The sequence below is a fragment of the Embiotoca jacksoni genome, unplaced genomic scaffold (assembly GCF_022577435.1).
Source record: "Embiotoca jacksoni isolate LCO1_2020_lvr unplaced genomic scaffold, fEmbJac1.0.p SCAF_3, whole genome shotgun sequence".
In the NCBI taxonomy this organism is placed as follows: Eukaryota; Metazoa; Chordata; class Actinopteri; family Embiotocidae; genus Embiotoca; species Embiotoca jacksoni.
The window spans coordinates 15,908,396-15,936,279 of NW_027185381.1; the positions used below are offsets into that span (position 1 = coordinate 15,908,396).

The 27,884-nt window shown below is 43.0% G+C and overlaps 1 protein-coding gene across 1 annotated transcript; it reads left to right on the top strand.

The window, feature by feature from the left end:
• Positions 1–1,288: 1,288 nt before the first annotated feature.
• On the top strand, positions 1,289–27,801 carry otogl (otogelin-like). Its single transcript, XM_069162605.1, has 57 exons — positions 1,289–1,368; positions 1,861–1,903; positions 2,236–2,281; positions 2,541–2,619; positions 2,729–2,821; positions 4,023–4,177; positions 5,295–5,416; positions 5,645–5,850; positions 6,443–6,567; positions 6,823–6,929; positions 7,048–7,154; positions 7,305–7,430; positions 7,510–7,618; positions 7,700–7,746; positions 7,838–7,983; positions 8,085–8,211; positions 8,348–8,525; positions 8,598–8,722; positions 8,994–9,203; positions 9,390–9,558; positions 9,710–9,784; positions 10,024–10,067; positions 10,365–10,530; positions 11,854–11,961; positions 12,183–12,321; positions 13,137–13,271; positions 13,386–13,532; positions 13,621–13,740; positions 13,929–14,045; positions 15,693–15,849; positions 16,032–16,058; positions 16,182–16,361; positions 16,443–16,721; positions 18,588–18,705; positions 18,797–18,876; positions 18,989–19,890; positions 20,530–20,707; positions 20,792–20,934; positions 21,029–21,052; positions 21,168–21,260; positions 21,351–21,540; positions 21,872–22,089; positions 22,225–22,366; positions 22,468–22,653; positions 22,792–23,004; positions 23,135–23,239; positions 23,358–23,465; positions 23,613–23,714; positions 23,795–23,899; positions 24,077–24,117; positions 24,225–24,288; positions 24,462–24,640; positions 24,793–24,897; positions 24,977–25,096; positions 25,327–25,372; positions 26,918–26,997; positions 27,137–27,801. The coding sequence occupies exons 1-57, from the start codon at positions 1,296–1,298 to the stop codon at positions 27,335–27,337; spliced, it is 7,830 nt and encodes a 2,609-aa protein (XP_069018706.1). The 5' UTR covers positions 1,289–1,295; the 3' UTR covers positions 27,338–27,801.
• Positions 27,802–27,884: the final 83 nt, after the last annotated feature.

Consider the following 27,884-nt stretch of genomic DNA (forward strand, 5'->3'; position numbering starts at 1 on the left):
TGGAGGCTGAGAGTTTATTCCTTTTTTTGACACATAGCACATGCAGTATAAGCGTCACAACAGTAGTTTTATTGGGGTACAATACACTGGGCTCTCCTAGCTATATTGTACAGCTTTTCTTGTGTCAGCACCATATATGTGGTTATACAAAATTTAGCAGTCACATCTGCTGAGGTACTGCACTTCAGGTATATGGAAGATGTTCTAAATTCAGACAAAACGGAAGTTATTGTACTTGGTCCTAAACACCTCAGAAACTCTTTCTGTGATCACTTAGTTACTCTAGGTAACGTTGTCTTGGCCTCCAGCAAAACTGTGAGGAACCTTGGAGTCATATTTGATGAGGATTTGTCCTTTAGACACCATATAAAGCAAATCTCCAGAACTGCCTTCTTTCATCTACGTAATATTAATAAAATCAGGAAAATCCTTCCTCAGCGTGAGGCAGAAAAACTCATTCATGCGTTTGTTACTTCTGGGCTTCTTCTTTCTTTTGCAGATGTCCCGTCATGGAGATGCATGTCTCTGCCCTGCGCTTGTCGTCTCCACCAACAGTTCTTCTCTTCTATCTCTATGCTGTCCTTTTCTCTCTCTGCTCTCCTCTCACCCCAACCGGTCGAGGCAGATGGCCGTCCACCTCTGAGCCTGGTTCTGTCAGAGGTTTCTTCCTGTTAAGAGGGAGTTTTTCCTTCCCTCTGTTGGAGGTTTTTCTCCCTTAAAGAGGTTGTTTGTTTTCCCCCTCCCAGCTTATGTGGGAATTGTTGGGTTTCTCTGCATAATATTGTAAAGTCTTGTTGTAAGGACTTTAATGTGTTAAGTGCCATGAAATAACCTATGTTGTGACTTGGCGCTATATAAATAAAGTTGAATTGAAGTTGAATTGAATCTCTCTAGCTCTAGCTTTGTAAACTGCCTGTCTACTCGTGTCTCCTAAAGCTCCCCACCCCATGTGCATGTGAGCAGCCAGAAATTTGACATATAACTTTTGAGGTGAAAACTTCCGTGATGGAGTGATATACCTGCGGGCTCACTCAGAGAAATCCCAGAGGCGAGTGGCTGAATTCTGTCTGCTTGGGTTGAGGATATTGGCGTGACGGAGAGCCGCGCAGGTTTACCTGCCCACAACAGGTGGAGGCGACTCGTCATCTGCTGAGGGGGGGCTGTCGACACCAGGTAGGTTTTCCAGGTACGAAGAGGCATCGTCCCGGTGCTACCAAACATCCTGAACCTTTTCCTCTCGGGACAGTGGAGATGCACCGTTAACGTTTCGGCGGGACTTCCTTTCGGACTCTGAGATGAACTTAAAGTGGACAGTGAAACGATTTCTTCTTATGTCGTTTTCAGTCTCCCACTTGCTGTTTCTTGAGGGTGAGTCACACCGTTTTACTTCCTCAGAATCCTACTATAACAGCCCTGTATTAAATTTTGCCGCTAAAATACGAGTGTTAACTTTAATGACATGGAAGTACATGAATTGATCTACCACAAGTCGTAGATATTCTTTACACAAACGAGTCACGACATCCATAAAGTATTTAAGAACATGTTCTTTTGAAATATGTTTTGGAATAACCTGCATTTTTCTGTTTATCAGTACTCCGTGCCACAGATAATTGACGTTTATAAATATCATAGAATATCAGACTGCTCCCTCTTCCTGCTGCCTCATATCCTCGTGTCCTACCATGGCATCTAGCTGTTAAATCATTACAAATAATACAGATGTGGATCAAAAAAAGGATTCTGACTGGACACCCCTGGATCCACCTTTTGCTGTAGATGATTTTACATTAGATAAGTAACCAATATCTATTTTGACAGGTTAAAAGTTGAGTGGTAACTGTATAACTTTGAATTTAGGAGCTCAGAGTCGACTTTCAGTGGCAGAAGGAAGACCACAGAGGTAAATATATATATATATATAAAAATGTCTTTGCTATCAATATCAGTCCAATGTTAATTAATGTTGTGTAAGAAGTATTCACTATGATTTTTCACAGGTTGCTCGCTGTTCGTTGACCATGCTAAATGCATTTATTTACACTTTCTGTTTCTGTCTACAGTGTGTGACAGAGACAGCATACATGAGTGTGTGTGTGTGTGTACTTGCACTTGTGTGTGTGAGGGTTCAGTAAAGAGTAGTTTGGAGTCTGAATTCAAGTGGTGTAAAGTGCACTTAAGTCTCCCCTCTGACTGTTTCTTCCCACTAATGTGCATGTTTGTGTGTGTGTGCAGAAGGGCTAATGCACTCCGGAGGAAACGGGATCTCCTCGGGGAGGAGGTTTGTACACTACACCTAAGAGAACCAGAGGAGGTCAGGGCACCCACATGCGCACAACACCCTAACCGGCACAAAGCTGTCTTTGTAAAGAATGAGACACACTCACCAACACATACACTTTCTCCCACTCAACCTGACGCAACATTTAACATACAGCAGCAGGTACACCAGTGTTACAGTACTCTGTCAGTGATGCTATTATAGCCTGAGAATTATTTCAGGAACTACTCTAAGTGTCTATTGTTAATTGTTTTCCAAGACATACAGACCACTGCTGTCGGAGGGTACTCTGTCACGCAGCATTTTGCACAACTACACTGCCAGAGATGTCTCTTCAGGTAAATAAGCTGCCTTTGAAGTGTTCCCAAATGCATTTACAGAAACTTAAAACTCGTTACCCGGGCAGACTGGGATGAGCGAACTTGACTTTGTTCGTGTCTTTCCCAGAATATTGCGGCTGCCTCAATGGTGGCTGGTGTCAGGAGGGCGGTGTGTGCGACTGTGCTCAGTTCCAGGCACTGGGAGACCGCTGCCAGATCAGTGAGTAATTCACACACATACTGTACATGTCTTCCTTTTGTGCCCACTCAGGATCATCTCATCCACATAACTGCCTTTCCTGGTATGCAACAGACCAGCTGGTTAGCATGGCTAATAACAATAACTTTTTAATAACAGAATACAGTTACGCACTCCATAATACAAGCATGAGGGTACGTACGAGACTCTTCAATCATTCAACAAACCTTAATTACGTGCACACACTGCAGCATTGATTATCAGATTTCCCCAGAACTCTCTCTGTCTCTCTTTGTTGATACAAATCCACCACCCGCCATCTCAATTAAAACCACACACACACACACACACATGTACACACATAGATATAGACCTTACTCCCTAGAGAAGCAGATATGAAGTCACTTGAACTAAAGTAATAGGGTAAGGGCTGAGTGATGGAGTTTCTGGTTTCTATATTTTCAACAGGCTCCTTATACAGTATATCAGGAGATCTGAGGTCACAGTAAAGAAATTTTTCATTTCAATGAATTAATTAAGTGTTGACATGCATGATAGAAACAATATAGTTGTGTGGAGCCCTGTGACTGAACTGAGACTTGAAATGAAATGCTGAAATACACCATTGAAAAGATAAAGAATACGCTTTTTGTAAAGATCTAACTCAAGGAAACAGATAGGATGAAAGTGGGTCATAATAGCAGGTTTCTTAAAAAGCTTAGCTGTAACACAGATTAATTAAAGATCAGGGCAACAGAGCTGATGCAACAGAGGACAAATATTGAATAGGAGTGGGAAATGATGTTAATTAAAACGGATATCTTGTAATTAAGATTTCTCAAATTTAAAAAAATTTCCCATTTCAGATTACCATCAGTAAGATAAGACTAATAAGATTAGATATGACTCACTATCACCGCCACCCACCTCCTTAGATTTTGGAAATGGTCTTGGGCAGCATCTTGGCAAAGCCAGCTACGGGGATTTCCTATAACAAAGGGCTTTTAGAAAATTCAAGTGTTCATTTTCTGTTGATAAGTTCAATGAAATAGAAGATGATGAAAGATGTAAAGATAATAAAAGAGATGGGATGTATGACTGGCCTTCTCAGTTCAGTAAAGTGTCCATTTCTGCTGAAATATATTCGTGTCACCACGTGAAAATTGAGCCACTTCATCATGACAAGAATCTTGTCTGGGTGAATTGCCTTTTTTCCTCTCAGTACCTAACCAGGGCCAGGATAGAGACGGGATCTGCAGGTCGTGGGGTCAGCACCACTACGAGACATTTGATGGAATCTACTTCTATTTCCCGGGAACCTGCTCCTACATCCTGGCCCAGGACTGCCACTCGTCTACACCACAGTACACCGTGTGGGTAAGGCCAGCATTCAGCCTTCATTTATACATGCTAGCGCTGCTTCCAAATACATTGCCATGTTTACTGTTGAACAACAATAAACAATAAAAGTTGTGTAAACAAACTGAAATGTAGCTGCATTTAACTGCTTATGCCAGCAAAAAAGAAACAAGAAATATGTGAGAATAGTAGGTTACATGCCAATCAGCAGTTATTGTCAATCTTCTATAAGCTGTAATTGGCATGTTATTTTGGTTATTTTTAAATTGTCTGTGCTGGGCTTGAATTAATTTGGAAACAGAGCACTTTGACCCATTTGAGTTCTCTCAATTATCTTAAATTGCATTTAAAATTCATATTAAACAGCAGATCTCTCTAGATTAAATTGAAAGAAAAACTCTGCTGGTACTTTTTTATCTTCTGCCAACCCCATGAAGACCGAAACTAACAATAAATCCATCCTGCTAACAAGTTTTGCCTGTTCAGCCAAAGCCTTATGGAACTTATTCTTCCATTTTTTTCAGAAAACGTTTGACATGTTGATGCGTTACCCATCAATATGGTCACTGTACTGTAGTTTATTTTTCACCCCTAATAAATGTATTATTTTCTTCCATTTGAGTAATATTTTATAATAACTACACCACAAATTAAATTAAACTAGATTTTTGTGTCCTATTTTTTAACAATTTACATCTTCAATTGAAACAAATAGGCTTTGGGCTGAGGGCCACCAAGAGGCTGGAAAATTCCAAGAGTTTCATTAGATGGATCAATGCTTCGTTAACACTTGTTATTTGTTGACAATGACAAAAACAAAGGGTATCCCTGCCTTGTTCTTTAAATGAACAAATAATGCTAATTGCAGTCACCCTTGACTTTTGTCATCTACTATATGATAGTAATAGTGTACCTATAGTAATTCGAGTTATTGCTGCAATTTAGTGGGCATACCACATCAGGTATTTGTGGCCATAGATGTCAGCATCATAATCAGACAGGTGACTGAGTGTTTTTTTTTTTTAAATTTATGCGAGCTCAGGTTACAGTCAGTGGCTAATACTTGTTTGTAAATTTCCGCACTTTTCCCTCTGTGACCCTTACTTTGATTCCTTACCATTGCCTTTCTTCTCAGGTTCACAACAGCAGAGTGTGTGAGGGGAGTGTGTATTCATGTCCAAGAGCTCTCAGTCTGTTCTTCCCAAATGAGGAGGAAATCCACATCTCTGGATATCGGGTCCACCAGGGAGGTCGCAGGTATGTGTGTGTGTGTGTGTGTGTGTTTCATCTGCAATGATGTAGAAACAAGAGAACATTTATATAATCTCCCCCCCCCCCAAAAAAAAATAAATACAAATAAAAATAATAAAAATAAATAAATGTTACGACACAAAATGTAAACTTAAAGTCACAATACAGAATTATGAGCATGATTTTCAAAGACTTCATCTCTCCCTATCTTGTTCTGCCTCTCTGAAATGTCAGGCTAAGTCTGCCTCAGACTGTAGGTGGTGTGTTTATCGAGCGACTGGCCGATTACCTGCTGGTGAAGAGTGTGTTTGGCTTCTCTTTGGCCTGGGATGGAGGCTCAGGTGTCTATCTGAAGATGAGTGAGGAGCACCAGGGTGCCCCCTGTGGCCTGTGTGGGAACTTCAACCACATTGCTGGTGATGACCTCACCACTGCTCGTGGTAAGACCGGCCTGACTGGCCCCTCATTCTCTTATCCCTTCTCTCAGCACCCACTCACTGCAATTATTGCTATTATACACTCAACACTGATTCTGTCCAATTATACCAGCGGTGGGACCTGGAGAGACCAGAGTAGAAGGATAGTGGGGGACTGGTAGTTTGGGTTTGAATAGCTGGAAGAAGCAAGACTCTTTCCTCAGATGACCAGTAACATGAACTATGTTCCCCTGCTTGTTTGGGCAGAGCGCTGTCCAGTGTACTGAGGATGAGCTCCGGGAAGGAGAGTAAACAAAAAAGGCTCTGGCTGTAAAGCTTCTGTGGACTAGTTTTTCACAGTGCATTTATGAACACATATATTTAATCTTAATGACCACTTTTATTTCATCAGACCTATTTATTTGTAATAATAAATAATAGTAATACATTTTATTTATATAGCTTTTTTCAAGATAGTCACAGACGTTTTACAGGTTAGAATGATCAACAAATTAAAAGCAGCTAATAACAGTTATCCACTTTTATCCTGTAGCTTTTGTGTGTGGATACTTGCTGGGTGTACGTGCATATAATGTACATGTGCAATGTCTTTTAGGCATTCGGACAGATGAGCCTGCGGTGTTTGCTAACAGCTGGGCAGTGGACCTGCCTCATGAGCGAGCCTGTCCCTCAGTAGATCTCGACTTCAACGGGCCCTGCCAGTCTGAGTCAGACATGGATGTAAGAACCACAGAAAATTTCTACTCACTGTTAACATTTGCGAAAGCAAATCAGGCCGCCAAGGTGCACCATATAAACAGTTTTACTGCTCATGTGATAACTTGCGGAAAAAAAAAAAAAAAGCATCTTGCTGAGGTTTTACCTCATGAAGAACCATCATGGTCCTTGTATGTTTAATGACAGTGTATGCTTTGTTGCGCCTCTCTGTTATAAATGTTGGGCTATATTGCTAACTATGTTATTTTTGTTGTGCAGGATGCAATAGAGAAATGCAGTGCGCTTCTCTTCTTCCCCTTTCTGTCCTGTCATGAAAACATTGACCCAAATCCCTTCGTTGCCAGCTGTGTCTCTGACCTCTGTGTGTAAGTAAAAAAAAACAAGCACATTGACGATTGGATAAACCTCCTTTTTCTTTCTCTCAAGTATAGATTTATTGTGTAGAAACCAAGTCCCCAAAATCATTTCCTCCTTTTATGTCAGTTCTGATGATGAGGAGACGTTTTGTCGAGCCTTGGTTGAGTACACCCGAGCCTGCTCACATGTCGGATATCCAGTAAGGGAGTGGAGAGACAGCTTCCCTTCTTGTAGTAAGTCACCACTGCAGCTCTACATTGTTAGTGAAAACACAGGTTCAGTCCATACGAAATGGTTTAGTGTAAACCTATACTCAGACAACTTTAATCCATGCTCAGGTTTTCTCCTTGCTGTTAAACTCGACTGTCTGTCTTTGTATGTAGATGACGGCTGTGAAGACAGCTTTGTGTACAGAGACTGTATCAGTTGCTGTCCACCCACCTGTACATTTGAGAAAGAGTGTCTGGGAACCAACCTGCATTGTCTGGATGGCTGCTACTGTCCTGATGGTATTTAACAAATTCCTCCTTACTTCACTTAAACCACAGTATGTGAAGGGTAATAAACTCCTCTCCTCTTTCCATGCAGGTCTTATCCTACAGAACGGAACATGTATCGCTGTTTCTCAGTGTCCATGTGTTTACCATGGAACATCATATGTACAAGGACACGTGCTTCAACAGGGCTGCAGTGTTTGGTGAGTGTGGGCCTGTATTTCCTCGTGAGCATACAGCGTGGCCAATGTGCTGCTGATTTACTTTGACTTTTCTTTTTTTAGTGTGTGCATGGGAGGAGTGTGGAACTGCACTGAGAATAACTGCACAGGTGAGAATCCCCTTTAAGAGCATTCAGAAAGCAAAGGGGAAGCACTGAACTCGGCCTCAAAACTTCTCCCCTTCCCCCTGTCTCGTCTTAGCGGAGTGTTCGGTGGTTGGGGATGTGTTCGTGACGACATTTGACGGTAGGATGTTTCTCCAGCCGGGGGCGTGTCAGTACGTCCTGGCAAAGAGCCGCAGCAGCAGCAGATTCACCATAACACTGCAGTATACCACCTGTTCAGAGGTAACACACACACAGTTACATGCGCACACACCTACCAATCCTGCAGTCTCGTTTCTTTGTAGATGTAACTGGCTCTCCTGTATTTGCGTGTGTGTTAACAGCAGCAGGTGTGTATTCAGTCAGTGACAGTGGTGTTGGATGAAGACGTGAGTCGTCAAATCACTTTGACAAAAGAGGGCGAGGTGATAATTGGTGTCAACCCAGCGCCTGCCCTGCCCTATGTTGATGGTAGGAATCACAAAAGCTGTGACTGATACATCACGGGTTTATATTACATGTTGACAGATCAAATTACAATAATCGTTTTTGCCTCAAATTTTAAACAATTGTGTGATTCTGTGACATTATGTTCCTGGATCTGTAGATGCCGTCGAGGTGCGGAAGCTGACATCTGTGTTCACACAGCTGAAGGCAGGGATTGGTTTGAAGCTGCATTACGATGGTCGAGGGGGGCGGGCCTACGTGCATCTGGACAGTCAGTGGCGTGGACAGACGTTGGGCCTCTGTGGAACCTTCAATGGAAATCTACGAGATGATTTTCTGTGAGCCATGACTTCCCTCTAACAGGTCAATGCTGAAAATGTCACTGTCGTTGACTATATTTGTGTGTCCAGGTCTCCAGCAGGCATGATAGAGGGCACTCCTCAGCTTCATGCCAATGCTTGGAAGGTGTCGTCTGCTTGTGTTGCTCCGGTTAACCTGCCCATTATAGACCCATGTGAGATGAACCAGCACAATGGTAATAATTTTGTATCCCTCTGGATATACTTGATCATTTTTTCCTAATCAAATAAATGATTTCATGTAGCGTGTAATTGTGCCATGCCTCACATGAGGGTAAACTTCATGGGTTTAAATGCTAGCTGCTCCTCAGTCTGTACTATACATTCTAACATTATTGATTTCTGTCTTGCACTGTGAGTTTTACCAGATTTAGCTGCAGGCTATCTTAGCTCGTTCAGATCAGAATTGCAAATGTGTTAAGTACTGTGTGTGTATTTATGTTGTAGTTTTCTACGCATCCTACTGCGATGTGCTTTTGGGGAGCGTGTTTGCTCCATGCCACAGCTACATCAGTCCAAACATCTACCAGCAGCAGTGCCGTTATCAGGCCTGTCGCTGCGGGAGCAGCTGTCTGTGCACGGCACTGGCTCACTACACTTACCTCTGTTCCAAACATGGAGTCAACATTAATTTCAGATCACATGTCTCAGACTGTGGTAAGTCTCTGTCTTCTGGGTTGCGTTTTTTAATATGAATTTTTGCCTCAATGCCCTTTAGACTCGTTGTATTTAAATGTGCATCACTCAAAATAGCCATAGATTAAAATCGTGGGGCTGTATGTGTAAACTGAACTACCTTTGCTGAAAAATATATTTTTATTATTTTCTGTGTGGGATTTACAGGAGTGGTGTGTCTCGGAGGTATGCTGTACCACTCGTGTGTGTCGTCCTGCGGCCGGTCCTGTCGTGCTCTGTCTAGCACTGAGACGTGTAACCCTGGTGACTGTGCCGAAGGGTGTGGCTGTGCCGAAGGCAATTACTATGATGATGTGCGCCAGCGCTGTGTGCAACTGTAAGACTTACCCACCTCGTACATCATTCTTACGATGGTCGTTATAGTTGCTTTTTGGCTGAAAAGACACGCACAAGCACACAGCACATCAACACCGGAAGCATCATCATTAATTCATGTAATCAAATTAATGTCACGAGTCTCTCCTCAGGTCACAGTGTCACTGTTACTCCATGGGTGGTGTGTCACAGCCAGGGGAGGTGACCTTCAGTGCCTCTGGCCCCTGGTGAGTCACAGCTGGTCTTAACCTGCACTGAGAACTGAACTCACTTTAGCTGCCCTCCCCAACTACACACAGAGTAACACACTTGCACACACTGTCTGATGCATTTGAGAAAGCAGTCAAAGCTTGAGTGGTTGTCAAATGAGACGTAGAGCACTTAAACTAACCTTGTGTTTGATAACAATATTCTCTTTCCCAAACACTCACCCCTTTTTCCTCTCCCTTCCTGTCCCCTCCATCAGCCTGTGCAGAAATGGGAAGATGGAGTGCGTGCCAGAGGAAAAAGGTAACCTCTCCGCACTCCCCCCTCCCTCCAGTTCCTTCTCTCGTTCGTTCCAACAACAAAGTGGTGTTTCAGGCTATGTCCCTCTTGCTGAAATCAAGAGCCTTATGTCTGTAGTTGTAGCTTGTTTCCCATGACTGGCTGTTGCCGTTGACGTTTAAGGCGACTGAGGCATTGATTTTCCTGTGTGCGTGTGTGTGTGTGTGTGTGTGTGTGTGCGCGCGCGCGCGCGTGTGTGTGTGTGTGTGCGTGTGTGTGTGTGCGTGTGCGTGTGCGCTTGCGTGTGCGTGTGCATTGTAGAGCCTGATAGTGTAGAAGTCGGGGAATGTCCAGAGGGGAAAGTGTACCACAGCTGCACTGAGCAGAGAGGAGGAGTCGCTTGTGCAACAACCTGCCGTAACCTCATGTTGAACCTCACCTGTCCACCCAACACACCGTGCATACCTGGCTGTGTCTGCCCTCCTGGGTAATATAAGCTCCTTGCTCCCTTACACTGTTGTGTATTGTTTTTAATAGACCATGAGATAATTTTTTTCAGACAATTTAGCAAAACATACCATGACATCATGAGGGAGGTCCCACCTTCGAGGCAGCCACGTCTTTCAGTTCATTAGATAATCCACTTGTGGATGCTCCAAAGAATTCAGGGGATTAGTGCTTTGTTTGGGTAAACATTTATTTTCCTGTAGTCTCTGCTTGCAACTGCTTTACCATTAGACGACTTAGGAAAGCTAAGTGTTCATTCTAATGAATCTTCCACTGTATATCAAAATAAAAAAAATCACATCTCTGCAAGTGGATTTTCATACTGTTGTGAAACCAACTTATCATTCTGGTATAGGGAGGGGGGGGCACTGGCTTGTTTGTATTTCTTTAAAACATTCACAGACATCTTGAGTGGTGCTAAACTGAGGATGCAGCAATGGTGCCCTTGCAAAATAGTGTTAAGGGGGGCTTGTCATGGTGGAGCATTTGCATGTGGGAGGCGAGCCCTGGCATAAAATGGCTAAAAATCCCCACTAAAGACTGAAAAAACAAGCAGGCTTGCCTAATTTTATGATCCAAATCACAAGTTACCATTTTTCAGGGCGTAGGTTGTTGTTGCAAAGGGGATTTTGAAAAAGTAGCACATAGACAGCAGAAAGGAAGGAAAAGGTCGACTGACATAGTCGGCCAATCACAGGTTTATACCAACATTCTTCATCTGGTGAGTCAGACTACTGGCATTTAGAAGGCATCAGCATATCTGTGTCTTCATTTAGGCCTTGTTATTTCAGCTTCCAAGAACGTCTTTTATTGAGTTTATAGCTAATAACCACAACATCAGATCACAGAAAAGATTAGCTTTGAAAGTTCCTCATACCAACTCCAACCTTGGGAAGACTGGTTTCCAGTGCTATGCACCTTAAACTAGAATGAGCTGCAACACAACTTGAAGTTAGAAACATTCCTCTGAGACTTCAAAGCTTTACTATCTTGTATTTCTAATAATATTTATGATTCTTTTAATTAGTGGGGTTATGTATGTGTGCATGCATGAATTATTGTTTTGTGGGAATGATTTAATTTTTTGAATCTTGTGTATATGTAATTTATTGTTAGGTCTCACAAAAAGATTTTTAATCTCACTGAGATTTCCTGAATTAATAAAGCTTAACTGACTATCTGACAGTGGCTGCCTGGAAGCTGGAGTGTTAGTCAGTTGTAATTAATGGGTAAAACCGCAGGTATGGTCTCAAGTCAAATGTTTGCATGCTCTGTACCTCCTACCTATGTTTTATCTATAAAGGCTGGTCCTACACCAGGGAGAGTGTTACTATCCAGAGAATTGTCCCTGTGCCTGGCTCGGACTTGAATACCTGCCTGGAGAAACTGTCGAAACACCATGCTACAAATGGTATATGCCTTGACTCAACTCACTATCTGTATTTTCCTATAGACTCAGTAGAAATACAATCATGTCTATCCATATAGGATTGTAATACATCTCTAATCAACTGAATCTGAAAGCAGCTATCGAAGTAAACTTATCATTAATATGTGTGGCATGAATTAGAAATTTTGTCTCATCTCTGTTCTCTCTTTGCTCCTGTCATGTGCTCCTGTCCATCCCCTCAGTCTGTGTCACCGTGGTTACTTTAACTGCAGCTACTCCCCATGTCCAGCTGTGTGTACCATTTACAGCGACAGACACTACCACACCTTTGACGGTCTCGAGTACGACTACCACTCTGACTGTCAGGTCTACCTGCTTAAAGTGAGTGGAGCCTGTCTGTATGGATCTGTTCAAGTACTTTCTGTTGTGCACAATGAAGTGCAAATAAAGGCGTAAAATGACATAATTGACTTTCAGTGACAAATGGATTTAGTTGTGGCACTGAAATGCTAATCAGGTTAGTGTCTTGAGAGCTTGTGCTAGACTGTGTCAGAAAGCTGCATGTGTGTGATTGATGGTATGCGTTTAAGGGCAAAGGAGGAGCATCCTCAACATTTCCTGGCCAACACTGATTTGGATCTGGGAAAGAAGATCCAAGCTCGTTTCTAATCTTGGAAGAGAGAGTGGGTTTTAATTAGAGCAGATTAAGGCGTGTATGTGTGTGTGCGCAGGTGGGTTTGCACCCCGGTAATGCTAGCAGACGTTGTGCAAAGCGGTGGCAACACAAAGAGACCAGTGTTCACTTCAAACCCCATGGCTCCTGCGCTCCCAGGGATATAGAATTAGAATTAGCAGAACAGACATTCTGATTCAGACCCAGCAGACTGCCGGCCACTGCGCAGACCTGAAAAGAATGGGGAAGCAGGTCAAAGCTGTCCTAATTGCCTAGATTTGCTTCCTCTTCTTGTCACCCTCTGATGTATCCAGAATGACAGTGTTTCCTGAACTGCTAGAATCATCTTTTCAATTTAAATCAGCCATGTGTTGTTCAGATATTACAGTTCTGACTGCTATGGATTTAGTAAAAGGAAAATTTTGAACAAACAAAACCATGTGTTTATTGGACAGAGATGAGAGGAGCTGATAAGACCTCCTCTCCTCACAACAGTAAAATTTTTGTCTTCCCCTTTCACCAGAGTGCAGGAGAAACCGAGGTGTCCATTGTTGCCCAAAACAAGGACTGCTATGAGAGCGGCATTGTCTGCATGAAAATACTGGTTATTCACGTGGGACTTACCAAGATCTACTTCACTGACAACTCTGGCAACCCTGTACAGGCTATAAACGCACAGTCACACTCTCTAAATACCAATCAAGCCATGTGCCTATGTCTGTTGCCCTTTGAAAATATATGAACTAAATCGATGTTGTTTTTCCTGTTTTAGAGCCCCTCCACTGTTGTGGGTCGAGGGTCTGAGTTTGAACTGTGGAAAGCGGGCTACTACATTGTGATCCACTTCCCCAATCAGGATCTGACCCTCCTCTGGGACCGCAAGACAACTGTACACATCAGAGCTGGACCTCAGTGGAAGGTCTGTATGAGATATACATATTAAAAGTGAATGAGTTATATTGAATGGAATCTAAAATTATTACTCACTGCCCATTGTTTTCCTGTAGGGCCTTCTCAGCGGGTTATGTGGAAATTTTGACAGCGTGACAGTGAACGACATGACCACCTCCAGCCACATGGAAGTCAATAACGCACAAAACTTTGGAGATAGCTGGGCCCTGGGACAGGTATGACTCAGCTCATCGCCTCTCCTCCATTGATTCTCCCTTTACCCTTTCCTCTTTCTGTCATTGTCTATCTCACTCACTCACTGCTCTCCTGTAATTTATGTGCTTTTCTCCCCCGAGTCCGCCGTGATATTTAAGAGTAATCAGACACTTGATCGCCTTCTGTGTGTGTGTTTTGTACATTTTAGTGTGAAAGTGACTATTTAGTTGAGCGACCGTGTGAAGGGGACTTGGGGAGACAGCCGTACGCCAAAAGGGAGTGTGCTCTCCTCTACAGCGATGTCTTTGCGCCCTGTCACAACGTGGTGAGTGCCAATGAACTGATGCTCACACACACACACACACACACACACACACACACACACACACACACACACACACACACACACACACACACACACACGTCCCTGCAGACTGAATGCAGCCGCAGAAAGGTTATCTTGCTTGGAACAGAGGAGGAAGGGTTGGTAAGGGGTCATGGGAACAACTCTCAATTGATCTCAGAAAATACAGTGTTTCTCTGAGATAAATACAAAATACCACAGTAGATTCTTGGTTGCTCAAATGCACAGATACACATCTCAATGTTTTATTACAGTATAGTGTTTATATCCACCAGTAGATGGAGCCAAATTTATATGTAGACAGTCTTTGGGACATCGACCTCCATAACATGTGGAGCGTGTGGACATGTGGTCATAATTTATTACATATAAATAACCGACAGGTTTTGTGGAGGTTATCTTCTTCATATTCCTCAAAGTGGCAACTGTACTGATCTTGCTCATTTTCAGACAGAGTTATTTTCTCTGGCTGCATCAATGAAGACAAGACGGTTTCACACAAATAAGCAAATCCAGGGCCTCAGTGTATCAGACGATGGTTAGAGGACACAAACAAAGTTTTTCTTTCTAATGACTAACAAGAAGCTTTGCTTTTTCTTATGCTTTCAGACAGTTTAAAAACAATAAAATATTAAACCCCCGGAAAGTTAGTCATATATTTCTATTATTGTAGTTTTCTCTACGTTCTAATCAGAGAGACAGAAATGAGATGGAATCCATCACTGTACATTTCCACTTTTAAAGCTCTCCTTCCTAAAGAAAAACAACTCTATTTATACTCAGATGTACTTGTCATTGTTCTGAAAATGCAAATTGTTGTCTAGTTAGTGCTTTGTACTGTCTGCACAGTACAGAGGGACAGCTTTGGAAGCCGGTGCCTGTTCTCAAACTCAGAGACATTGACGATAAACCGTTCAGACAGGTATTTGTAAGAGTGATACACTTACAGTAACTATTGCTTTTTTAGTAAAATATGTATAAGGAGGATACATATCATAGATTGATCTCATTTTACTTTCCTGATACTCTCCCCATCTCACAGGCTTCATCAACACATATTCTTTAGGGATTCATCATAACTAATAAAAGTTTGGCATAACTGAGTATTATTTTAGTAAAATGACTCTAATATTGAAATGCAACCCTGTTTCTCCAACCAAGATGCAGCATATTATTTAATCAATGTCTACTTGTCACATCTTCTGAAAGGATATTAATACAGATTGCAGGGATGAAGTTTACTGTTTCTGTGCATTGCAGTAGCCAGTGACAAAAAATGAAGACCCTGTTAGGCTTGCCTCTGGACAGAGCAACTCATTGCTGATGCATTTTGTGTGTTTGTCATAGAGCTAATCTGATACCCTCTGCTCCAGAGGTTGACCCACATTTCTTTGTCCTGAAATCTCCTCACTCCTTCCTGTCTGAATTATTGAGAACTGCTCACCCACTAAACAAGACCTAACTCAGTTACTCCCAGCGAGATTTGGCCTGGTTCACTTTATGATTATCTGTGTGTTTGTGTGTGCGTGTGCGTGTGCCTATATATATGTGTGTGTGTGTGTGTGTGTTTGTATGTGACCACGTATACGTGTTGTGTGTACCTTCCAGGTTGATGTGGCCTGGTTCTATAGGAACTGCCTGACAGACACTTGCAATTGTAACCGTGGGGGAGACTGTGAGTGTCTTTGTACATCCATCGCTGCATATGCTCACAAATGCTGTCAACAGGGAGTCACGATACACTGGAGATCACCCTCTGTCTGTCGTGAGTATGCACACACAGACAGATGCACACGTAAAGTACTCATAGTATGTTGATCTCCTCTGTTGGTCAGGCATGTAAACCCTGCTCACCTCTCTGACCCACTTTAATTCATGTCTGTTAGATATTGCATGTCATTTTTTTTGTGCAATTAAAATGCTTTAAACTTCTGATCTTTTTTTCAGCCTATGACTGTGAATATTATAATCAAGGTATGTATGAGTGAATATATTCTATGAACTATTTTTTGACCTGTTATTTGTGTATTTACAGACCTTACACCGATTTCCTGCAAGCTTGTCATCACACTCATTTCCTCTCTCACTTTCCCACAGAGCTTGGTGATGGCCCATTTTCCTTGGTGAGTGCTATCTATAATGACACCATGTTTGGAGTGAATCGCACCAGCAGCTCAGTGTTTCCACTGGTGAGAGAAAGACCAGGCCAGTTGCCTGCCCCCGGCCTACTGTTCAACTTCATGATCATAGCGGGCCTGCAGAAGGACAGAATATCTCGTGAGCATCCACATTCACACCCTTAGGCACTGGCACTCTTTGTTTTTGGCTAAATTAACCCAAACTTGCTTATTTTCCCAGGTGTCCCTGTGGTGTCACTGGAGTCTGCAGAGAGACCAAATTATTTCCTTGTAGTGTCAGGGCGCAGTCGCCTTCAGTTGGAGCTCTGGAGTCGAGGGGCCGAGTTCACTCGAAGAGCAACCTTTATCCAGCACCATGGGCTGTTTCTGCCAGGTCACACCTCATTCGAGCTCATCGGCCAACCTGGAATATTTCTGACCCTGACGCGCACTGCTGCAAGGGCTCAAAAATACGACACCTCAGAGAGCTTCAAAGCCAGCAGCAGCTTCACACTGGAGGGTCAGAGACACAAGCATGTACCCAACACACATACAATGGCACTAAGACGTATTTGAAAAATATAACTCAGCAAATGTTCATGAAGTTCATAGTGTTATTTCACAAAATGTTAGATAAACTGGTATATGATCCATAACAAAACATTTAGGACAATTCTAAGGATTTTTTTCCCCTGTAGATATATAAATAACACAACCCATTTAAATAGCACCAAACTGACCAAGTTCTCATTGTCTAACTATTGCTGTGTTTCAACTTGCGTACTTCCCTTTTTTACAATGACATGTAATACACTTGCATGTGGTGCACGTACTTGTGCAGTGCATGTATTTCGACAAAGTAGTGTTGTCTGAAATCACACACTACCACTCTGTCCTGACCAAAAATTATCGTAACATTTGAATGCATTTGTGCCTAGTGTTTCGCAAGCTCAATAAATATACTGATGGCTTCTGACCAACAGTGGTACTTAGCGATAAATAACCACTTTCGTGTGGACGTGTACAACTTGCTGCAACAGCAGCAGTTTCTTCAGCCACGGCAGTTTGAAAAGGTGGTCCTGTCCTTTCTGCTTCATAGCCATGATGGCGACCGTTAAAGTTGTTAAGTATCCAGCATTTCACGCTCAATTGATTGACTGTTTTGAGTACACTTTCCGGATACCCATAGTGCACTGCAATTTGCATAACTTGTCAGTGTGAGTACACTTAAGCATTCAAAATAGCAATTGTAAGTATGAGAGTTGAGACACAGCATTAATGAAGCGTGCCCATCGTTAATGTGATCAACTACAACTGTGGTTATTCCGCTGGGGCCACCTGTGAACTGAAGGGCAGTTTAATTTATACAGCCACTAAATTGCTAAAATACCTTGAAACTTGTTGTTGAAAAGCAGATGCAAAAACGTCAAGAAAAGGTCAGGCAGAATTTGTTTGTAAAAAGGACACTCTAAAAACCTGCTTCAATCCCTTACAGTTTGGTAAATAGTCGAACATTTAAAAATAGAGGACCTGTTAGGTGAGCAGAAGGTGCTCAGGCAGATACAGAAAGATATATATATATATATAATATCACTTTACCACAAAGTGCACAGGAAGATCAGACTATTACTTGTGCATATTTCATTAAATTAATGTATTATTAGATGTGTATGATGTGTATGAACGTTTTAGTCTTATCATTTCACCTGCAGCCCCGGAGGATTCAAATGGACTAAGGAGCAGATAAGAAATAAATATAAGATCATAATTCAAAGCGGTACGTAGGCTTACTGTCAGATCTTATAAGTAGGCAACAAGTGCAATGCTTTAGTGCATCAATCAGTCCCTGTTGTAGAATGATATCAGTAAAAAAAACCACTGAAATTAATCTATACCTCATAAAAATCACCGGGGAAGGACCCAGAGGTTTGTCGGTAACACTCTGCCTCCCCCAGAGGACTCTCACTCTGCGTACCAATTGGTGATGAAAATCAATTGACAATTGATTGGTCAGTAGGCGGTACTTTCCTACATTTTGATCCGGTATCTCCAACATAACCTGCTCCGGACAAGGTTAAGTTTGCAGCATAAGTAACCATGGTGATCTAGCCAGTTTAAATGAGAGACACCTTCGTGACACTGACAACCCTGGCTGATATGATTTAGTCTCAAAATACCTCGCTAAACCACTAACCTCGCTTCGTGGAGGTGCTGTCCCTCACAGCACCTCGTAATTTGTAATCTTGAGATAATGGCACTAAAACAAAGTTCTCAGCTTCCATACAAATACTTTTTGTGGACATTGTACACCTATACACGCACATTATACGCACAGTAGGTATGCACAGATGTTATCTAATCAGGTGTTTTTCCTCTCCTCCTGCAGAGAGTGCTTTTGTAATACCTTACCGCATGATGTGCGAGTGGCGCTACCAGGCCTGTGCAAGCCCTTGTGTCCACACATGCAGTGACCTAGATGCCACACGTTGCCAGTTCCTGCCTCCGTAAGAGACATGCCTAATTTACAACATTCAATATACAAACAACATAATCAATGCTCAACTCAATCACTGAAATAGTTTCGATATGTTACAGCGTGGAAGGCTGCTTCCCACGTTGTCCCAAGAACATGGTCCTCGATGAAGTCACTAGAAGGTGTGTCTACACAGAAGACTGTGAGTACAGTGAGGTTTTTTGTCTTAAAATGCTATGAAATATAATACTTAAATTATTTACTTTTTAAATCAATACAAAATATGTGCTTATAATATTAATCGTCTCTTGTAGGTGTGTCCCTTCCCCCAACTCCAACACCCTTTGCATATGTGACACGGTCCAACAGAACTACAACACCGCCACCACCAACTTCAACAACCACTACAACTACTACAACTGCCACACGGCCGACAACAACAACCGCCACGACCATTACCACCACCGCTAGAGCCACAACTACCTCCTCCACGACTGTCAGGCCCACAACAACCACAGCCACCACCACCACCACCACCACCACTCCCACTACTCCCAGCACAACATTAGCCACTGAGCGTGTCACCATGGTGCTCACTCCATCCACATCTCCTCCTCCTCTAACTACTACTGCTCCTACCACCGTCACTCCCTCAACCCCACCGGAGATGACCACTCTCAGCACAACTGAAATAATCCCCACTCAAACCACCGTAACCACAAAGGTCACAACACTGGTCACCTCAGCAACACTCTCCACTGCACCCACTGAGGCCACTGCAGTCCCGTCCACTTCTCCTCCACCGTCCCCTACTACTCTGGCTTCCGCCACCTCACCCTCGACTCCTACCCCGACCAGGGTTGCCGGACCGTCAACACCAGCGCCAACATCCGCTGTAACTTCCACCCCACCTCCTCTAACGTCCCCCACCATGCTGCCACCAAACACCACAGTCTTCACAACTGCCCCCACCTCTGTACCCGAAACCACAACCAAATCCATGAGCACTTCTCAACCTATACCAGCAGATACGACCGTCACCATGGAGGCCACCACCCCAACTGTAGCTGTGACCACCACATCACTGCTTCCTACAACCATCGAGCCCACGACTGAGTCTACAACTACAGAAGGAGTCACAAGCCCTGACACCTCTCCTGTAACAGAGGAAACATCAACCACACACCCATTCCTACTGCCAACTACTCCCTGCACAGTAAGTGTTGCTGTTATACAGTTCAATACACCGCCATAAACACACTGTTCATGAACACACTCGCGCACAAACACTTGGAATAAAAGATCTGAATTAAATTTGAGAAACTGAGACAGTTAGGTGTTCAATGTAATTGTCTACTTACATGACCGAATTCACTTACATTGGTTTGAAGTGTTTATTTCAGCAACAATAGGCCTTTTTATCAGCAGACATCATAGTAAGAAGTGCACAGGTGTTACTAATGACATTAATGATGCCTCTGTTGTATTCAAATGTCCCAATGAGCCGTGAAAGTATGACAGTGAGCCATCATGCATAATATCAAGAACTCTGAACCAAAACAGTTCAATGGCATTTTTATGAATAAAGCAAAACTTAGGAAATGTTTGAAGTACAACTTGTATAAAGACTGCAATGTATTTTTTAAATCATCAGTATGCTATCATTAGGTACTTTTGTAATTGTAGGTAATAATTGGGGAATACAGAGACTGGAAAAAGAGCAGATAAATCAGTGAATAAATAATTATTAGTTTAATTATAGTTTATTAATACAAAAAAAAGCTGCAGACAGTTGTGAGTTTTTTGGCTTGTAAAAATGCTTTTTAAAACAAAATGTGTATATTTGTGTCCACAGCCACCATTCTCTTATCGCATTGATGAATGTGCTGAGCTGATCTGTTTCAATGGCGAGCTGCTGCTTCACAACTCCTCTCTCCACTGTCGCTACAACACCATCCCACCCCAGTGCAGTCTGCTGGGCCTGCCTATCCTCATCAACACAGACGCCTGCTGCCCACAGTGGCAGTGCCCATGTAAGTTTCATTATGTGCATTAAAGAAAGACTTTACAAATGACTGAGTTATACTTTGCTTCAACAATCTGTTTGTTTTTGCCAGGTCGCTGCACTGTGATGTCAGACCTGCGTGTGATCACATTTGATGGTAATAACGTGGCCCTGTATGACAATGGTTCTTACATCTTGGTTAACCTGCCCAGAGAGACTATTATTGGCACTGTGGAGAAATGTCCAACCAGTCAGGTAACATACAAATTAAATAATGTGAACTGTATCTTAAAATGCCCCCCAAAAAATTGGTGGTTGCTTTCAGGGAAATGTTTTGTTTTCTTTGTAGAGTGTAAACTCCATCAGACGAACTGTGAGTACAGTCTCTTCTCTTTCCCGTCATTCACTATAGTTGTGTTTTTGTATAATGGTCAATAACTGTTGTATTCATTCAGTTAATTGCAGTCTCTAATGTCTGTTCCGTGCAGAGTCCTACAGGTGGAACATCTGGTCTTTGTTTTAAGAAGCTGAACATCACTACCTCCTCCTCCAGAATCATTATCCACCGACTTGATCGCAAGGTGACAGTCTTCCCCTTCTGTAATGTCGTACCAAATATTCAGCTTAACCCATGTAAGTAATGTGGTTCTTTTCTGTCTATGTGTCTCCAGGTGACGGTAAATTACAGACCTGCTAAACTTCCATTCTCACGTCACTCCCTTTATGTGGAAGACACAGGCAGCATGTATCTGATCCACACACCTGGTGGGGTCAGCATACAGTGGTATCATAGTACGGGCATCATGGTGCTGCAGTACATTGCTCCCAATAATTTGTCTGTACCCACTCGTGGTCTGTGTGGTAAGTACACACACACACACACACACACACACACACACACACACACACACACACAAGCTTTGACGACATCAGCACCAGTCTCATTTATCTAAGTGCCATCGTTCAGCACCTAAAGGCTTAATGTCTAAACTGCAGCTTCACTTTGACTTGAGTCATTATGGGATATGACAATTTGAGAGGTTGAGAACCATTTGGTTTAATTAGGCAGTTTTACACAGACATTATCCCACTCCACGTTTATATTGTTTACTGTTAATGCAGCAGTATAACTCGTGTATAGAGCTGCAAAAAAAAAAAAAAAAAAAAAAAAAACGTTTACCCATGATGCCAGGTTGTTGTGATGGGAACCCAGAAGATGACCTGAAGCTCCCCAACGGCACAGTGGTCAGAGAGGTGGGAGACATGATGCTCTTCCTGCAGGCGTGGAGAGTCCACACCACCGACGAGACCGAACACATGCGCAGGGTCGGCGACAACTGCACCACCGGGGACTGCACCACCTGCCTCTCTATGCTCCATCAAAGAGCCTTCACACCATGCCACAGCAAGGTACAGAAGGGTATTCACATAGCTTGATTGTAGTAAAACACAAGTGGATTAATGACCTAAAACAATAATCAGATTAACTGAATATAACAATAATCACTAGTTGAAGCTCTTCATGGCCTGGTTGTGTGTTTGCAGGTGCCTCCCGAGCAGTTCTGTGACATCATGTGGGCGGGGGATCTGCATTACAAGGACCACCAGTGTGACTTTCTGGCGGCGTATGTGGCGGTCTGCTACACACATCAGGTCTGCATCAGCTGGAGACGACACAATTTCTGCCGTAAGGAGACACAGGCAAAACAGTGACATACACGTAGGCAGATTAATGCACTCGCGTTCCCCGTTTGCTGATGCGTTGCTAAGAGACGTGTCATCTTGTAGCGTTGCGATGTCCCCCTGGTAAGGAGTATCAGCCATGTGTGAGCACCTGCACCAGCCGCACCTGTCTGAACCGAGAGTACTACGAGGAGGCCACCTGCTCCTTCATCCGGGAGGAGTGTGTGTGCCGTGGTGGAACCATCCTGCATCGTGCCGACTCCCCTTACTGTGTAACTGAGGACCGCTGCGGTGAGAGAACATTTCATGTTTTTGTTATGAACATTGTACTGTCTGAAATTCTGCATAGGTTTTTTGACTGTGCTTTATATTACTTTTCAACTCACATGTACCTGTATCAGTGTATTTACCTTTTTCTGGTGTACACAGTGTGCACAGATAATGATGGGAACCCCCGGGGCCCTGGCGAGGTGTGGAATGGCTCCGCTCGTGGCTGCTGTCTGTACAAGTGTATGGAGAATGGCTCTGTGGTGGCAGTCGAACCAGACTGCAACTCTGTCCCGACGCCACAGTGTGAGAGAGAGGGAGAGTATGTGCTGGATGTACTGGAGGAAGGAGTCTGCTGCCCAAAGAAGATCTGCGGTGAGGTTACAAGTTATCATCTTTGGAAAGAAAATCATTCGTCCCTAAAAGAAACCTCTGGAGACCGATTTCGTGAGATGGTGTTTAATCTTTTCTTCCCCTGTACTTTTTGTTTTTCACTTCTGGTCAGAGTGCAACATGACCATCTGCAACAGTGATGCTCCACCTTGTGATAATGGGAACAGGCTTGTGATTGGTTACAGCACTCTGTCCTGCTGTCCAGAGTACCGATGCGGTCAGAACAAACCTCTATTTTTCATTTCTTTGCTGCAGTTGCCAGACATTTTGTAAACTTTCAGGGAAATATGACATTTGGGTTGAAATTTAATGTACACTAAATGTTTTTTCCTCAGAGTGTGACCCCATGGCGTGCCCTCCTGTCTCTGCCCCTGACTGCAGGGAAGATCAGTTCCTTGTCGAGGTCAGGGGGCAGAAATCCTGCTGCTACTCTTACCTGTGTGGTAAGTTTTAACTGTCATTCACAGGTCAGTCTGAAACCATTTGTCTGTGGATTGAGGTTGGCCATCTGCTATGGCTCCTTCTTTCACACTTCCATCAATTACAGCAGTAAAATAGTCAATTTGTTTGTTTGTTTTCCGTCCGAGCAGTGTGTGAGTCATGCATTGAGCCCATTCCAACTTGCTCACATGGAGAAATTCTGGCTGTGGATCTTAACACCACCAACAGCTGCTGTCCGCAGTACTATTGTGGTAAGCTGTGTGTGTTGGTTTGCGCTGGTCTGTTTGTATCTTTGTCTTCAAAGTCATATTTGTACTCCTTTGTACTGTAGTGTGTGATGCCAATCTGTGCCCCGAATCATCTGTGAGCTGTGCACCTGGTCTCTCATTGGTTCAAACTGCTGTCCCAGGGCATTGCTGCCCCCAGCATCACTGTGGTACACATTCACATTCATTTTCACACACATATGCACACTCGTATATAGTATTTGTCACTCGAGTCAATTCACTGCTGTGTTGATGATTGCAGTCATCTCCAAAGTTGTTATGCCTGCCACATACTTCCATAAACTTCACTCTACCTCTCCATTTAACTTTCTGTCTGTCATGCCCAGAATGCCAATGTGAGGACAGCTCTCTCCCCATCTGTCAGGTGGTAAGTCAGCAAAAAGCTGCACCAGAAGTTACTGTCTAATCAGGTTTTTGCCAGAGGAAAGAGAAAGTAAGCAAATTAAGTTAAGTCAGCGCTCTGTTTTCTCTCAGGGGGAGGTGCTGGTTGAGGTTCCAGACAGCAGCACCAACTGTGGCTGTCCTCAGCACACATGCCGTATGTGTAATACATGCTTGAAAGCACACAGACACCTCATAATAGTGTAGACATTATTTATCTTCATACTACTGAATTTCCTCACTGCCTGATGCTTTCATAGTTACCATGAAAAAACGTTTTGACACGTAAATAGAATCATTTACTCCATGTCTATGTGTGTGCATGTGTAGAGAAGGCAGAGGTGTGTCTGTTCCAAGGGGTGACAGTGCTGGGCCCAGGCCATTCTCTGGTCCAGTATTTTGAGGGAGAACTGTGCTACACTGTGCAGTGCCTGCATCACAGAGATCCAGACTCTGGCTTCTATGCCATGGAAATCACCTCTGTTAACTGCTCCCAAAAATGTGGACCAGTAAGTATCCGTCACATTTCAATGGCTCACACATCAATGTGAGAAGCATTCTGGTGATTTTAATCTCAACTGAAGCTTTTATACCGCTTCCCCTTATATTTCCTCATGCATGCAGTTATTCCTTAACCTGTGCATTCACTTCATCTTTTTAGCACCAGATGTACGTATCATCCATGGACCCTCAGGTGTGCTGTGGCTCCTGCAAAAATATCTCCTGTACTTTCAGTAACGAAAACGGGACTACAGAGCTTTTCACCGTAAGAACAAGCCGATCTACATTCACATGTGCTCGATCCTTCCTCTTTCAAGCACTGCTAACTCTGCTTGTGTGTGCAGGCAGGGAGTTCCTGGGTGGAGAACTGTACGCGCTACGACTGCATAGAAACAGCAGTGGGAGCGATGATACTTGCCTCTGGGGTGGTTTGCCCACCTTTCAATGATACAGAATGTATTCAGGTCAGGACATCTGAATGAAAACACTTTTAATTTCAGTTATTCAGTCATTCAGGCAGTTGATAAATGTTTAATAACCTTTTTAACTTTCAAACTTGATCTCTCACCTCTGACTGGTGACTCATCGATTGGTACACCCACATGATGTATTAAACTGTTAGATTTGGACTTTTAGGTTACCTTTAAATTGTTTTTCCCTTTAACTGCTTCCTTATCTTGCTGTCCTCTTGCAGAATGGTGGTGTTGTTCAGAGCTACGTGGACGGTTGCTGCAGGACATGTGAGTCCTCAAATTTATTCGGGGCTTCTGTTAATGCTTTGAGCAGTTGATTAGAGGGGTGAGCGCCTTGTTGCCTGGCAGTGGCTGGGCTTATTGGCTGAATGGTTGGGGGTGTGGCCTTTTGTAGAGGGTGGAGATAAGTCCTGCTGGCCTATGACTACATTTTGAAATCCCTAGGTGTCCCCCAAATCTTCTGTTGACATATTCAAGAGCCAGCACAGCTCAAACAGAAGTCATATTTGGTGGAAATGTTAAGGAAATAAAAGATTAAATACAGTGATATACACTACATTTGTCATTTGATAGTGATCAGCTAACTTTCTGAACTTGTACTCTGTGGACTGTTCCTCATGACTGCTTCACGATATTGAGTGACTTTTTTAACTTGTGTGGATTAAACCCTTCGTAAACATGCAGTGGTGATATTCTCTCTCTCTTTGGATTCAGCATTGCACCCTTACCCGCTTGCCTGCTTTCGCGGTTTGGCCAATCAGGGTGTTCCACAGTGAGTGTTTTACCAATGAGGATGTGAGATGGTGCAGGGGTTAGAGATTTGCCCTGCTGAGCTTTATAGTACATCAAATGACTGCGTTCCTTGGCTGGCTGCCTGGACCGACCAAAAAGGAAGTGAAATCCATGTGCATGCCGGCTGCACTGATTCCGTTCTCTGTGTGTTTGTGTGTGACATGAAACTGTGTTTTCTGAACAAAACATAACCTTGTGTTCTCCCGACGTTCTTTGGACCGGACGGCTGTGGTCCCGACGATGCTCCCAGGTTCTGGAGTGGGTGTTTTACCATTTACCGTTAATCCTGTAACGCCCACTGGTAGTACTAACTGTGACACAGGTACCACCACCTTGCACTATTCCCACTTACAGTAATTATTTGGCATCCTGACTCTCAGTGACTCATTCACTTGCACTTTCAAACTGTGTGTGAGTGTGTACGATGTGTGAGGTCTATTTTTGTGTTTGCCTTTTCATCTCTTTTCTCCATTTTTGGTTAATCCTTTAAACACAGTTTTTATAACATAAAAAACAGGCTTGATCAAATCAAAATATTAGCCCTTGTGATACAATATGAGCTCCAGTGTGTAATTCACAGTCATTCAAGAAGCAGAGATCATCTACTCTTCATAGATTCCAGGCCTGCACTGAATTCATTTGACAAACTTGTCTGGTTTTAAAAAGAGGGTTACGTTTAGGTCAGTTGCCACTCGGTGGGTTTCTGCTGTGAGACCTGTGCCTCCCCCCTTCATCACCCAGCTGTCAATCAAAGCAAGCTCCTACTGCTGGGCAACAAAGAGCCCTGTTCAATAGCCATTTTAGGGTGTGTGAGGTCTCTGTGGTAAAATGATCCGCGTGTATTTGAGTGTGAACCAGTGTGTGCATGCACATTTCTTTGTGTATATTTGAACTTGTTAGAAGGTGTGGTGTGGTGTGTTAGTGATGCCATGTCATCACTCTGAGGGTCCAATATTTCCGGATATGTTTCTGAGTGTTATTCTGTGTGTGTATCTTATTTCTGGGTGAACATATGTGTAGGTAAAGAGGATGGCAAGACGTGTAAGCGTGTGGCAATTCGGACCACCATTAGAAAAGATGACTGCAGGAGCAATGCACCGGTGAGCGACAAAAGAGACAAACAAGTGTAAAATGAGGAGGCTTAGTTGATGGAAACAAAATTTGAAATATGTTTTAAAGAGTTACAATTATGTGTTGTCTAATATCTTCTATCATTACCCTGTTTCCTTCCTCTTACAGGTCACGGTGTATTCCTGCGATGGTAAATGTCCATCTGCCACCATATTCAACTTCAACATCAACAGTCACGCCAGGTTCTGTAAGTGCTGCCGTGAGAGTGGACTACAAACCCGCTCCGTCACACTCTACTGCTCTCGCAACGCCACAGTCGTGGAGTACAACTTCCAAGAGCCTCTGGACTGTTCCTGCCAGTGGAACTAAAAACAGGGTCCAGGTAGAAATTAGAATAAGAGTGTGACAAATGAAGAGAATGTATAAATATAGGAAAGGAAGGGTGGGGTGGGAAGAGCATCTGTATTTTACTGTACCTGAAAACCAGCCATGTTTCATTTTGTCGTAATAGTACCCTTTACAACACTGACTTGGAGTCATAGTTGTAACTAAGAGATATTGAAAATAACCGATGTAAGAAGGAGATTGTTTTCAAGTAGTTTTATTAGAAAATAGAAAATTTGTAGAAAATAAAGACTAAAGTGCAGACTTTAGTCTTTATTTTGTTCAAGACCTGCTGTGCCAACCCAGTCAGCTTTGTAGTGCTTTCAGCATTAGCCTTTTATCCTACTCTGTATGAATTATCAGTTGATACAGCAGTTGTTGCATTTTTTTTTTATAGCTGTTGTATTCAAACACAAACACATTTTGGTTTGTCTTAGGTGATCATTTCAGCCTTTGTGCTTTGTTTCTTTCGAAAAGTTTAATTGCTTTCTAAAGTGTGATTTTTGCTCTCTTTTTAGTTTTTTGAAGAAAA

Excerpts from the sequence above, each read along its gene's own strand:
- otogl (XM_069162605.1), top strand. The coding sequence starts at position 1,296 with ATGAACTTAAAGTGGACAGTGAAACGATTTCTTCTTATGTCGTTTTCA. Across the intron at positions 16,722-18,587 it reads CAGCAGCTTCACACTGGAGG|AGAGTGCTTTTGTAATACCT; the intron begins GTCAGAGACACA and ends CTCCTCCTGCAG. Across the intron at positions 22,654-22,791 it reads TGTAACTGAGGACCGCTGCG|TGTGCACAGATAATGATGGG; the intron begins GTGAGAGAACAT and ends TGGTGTACACAG.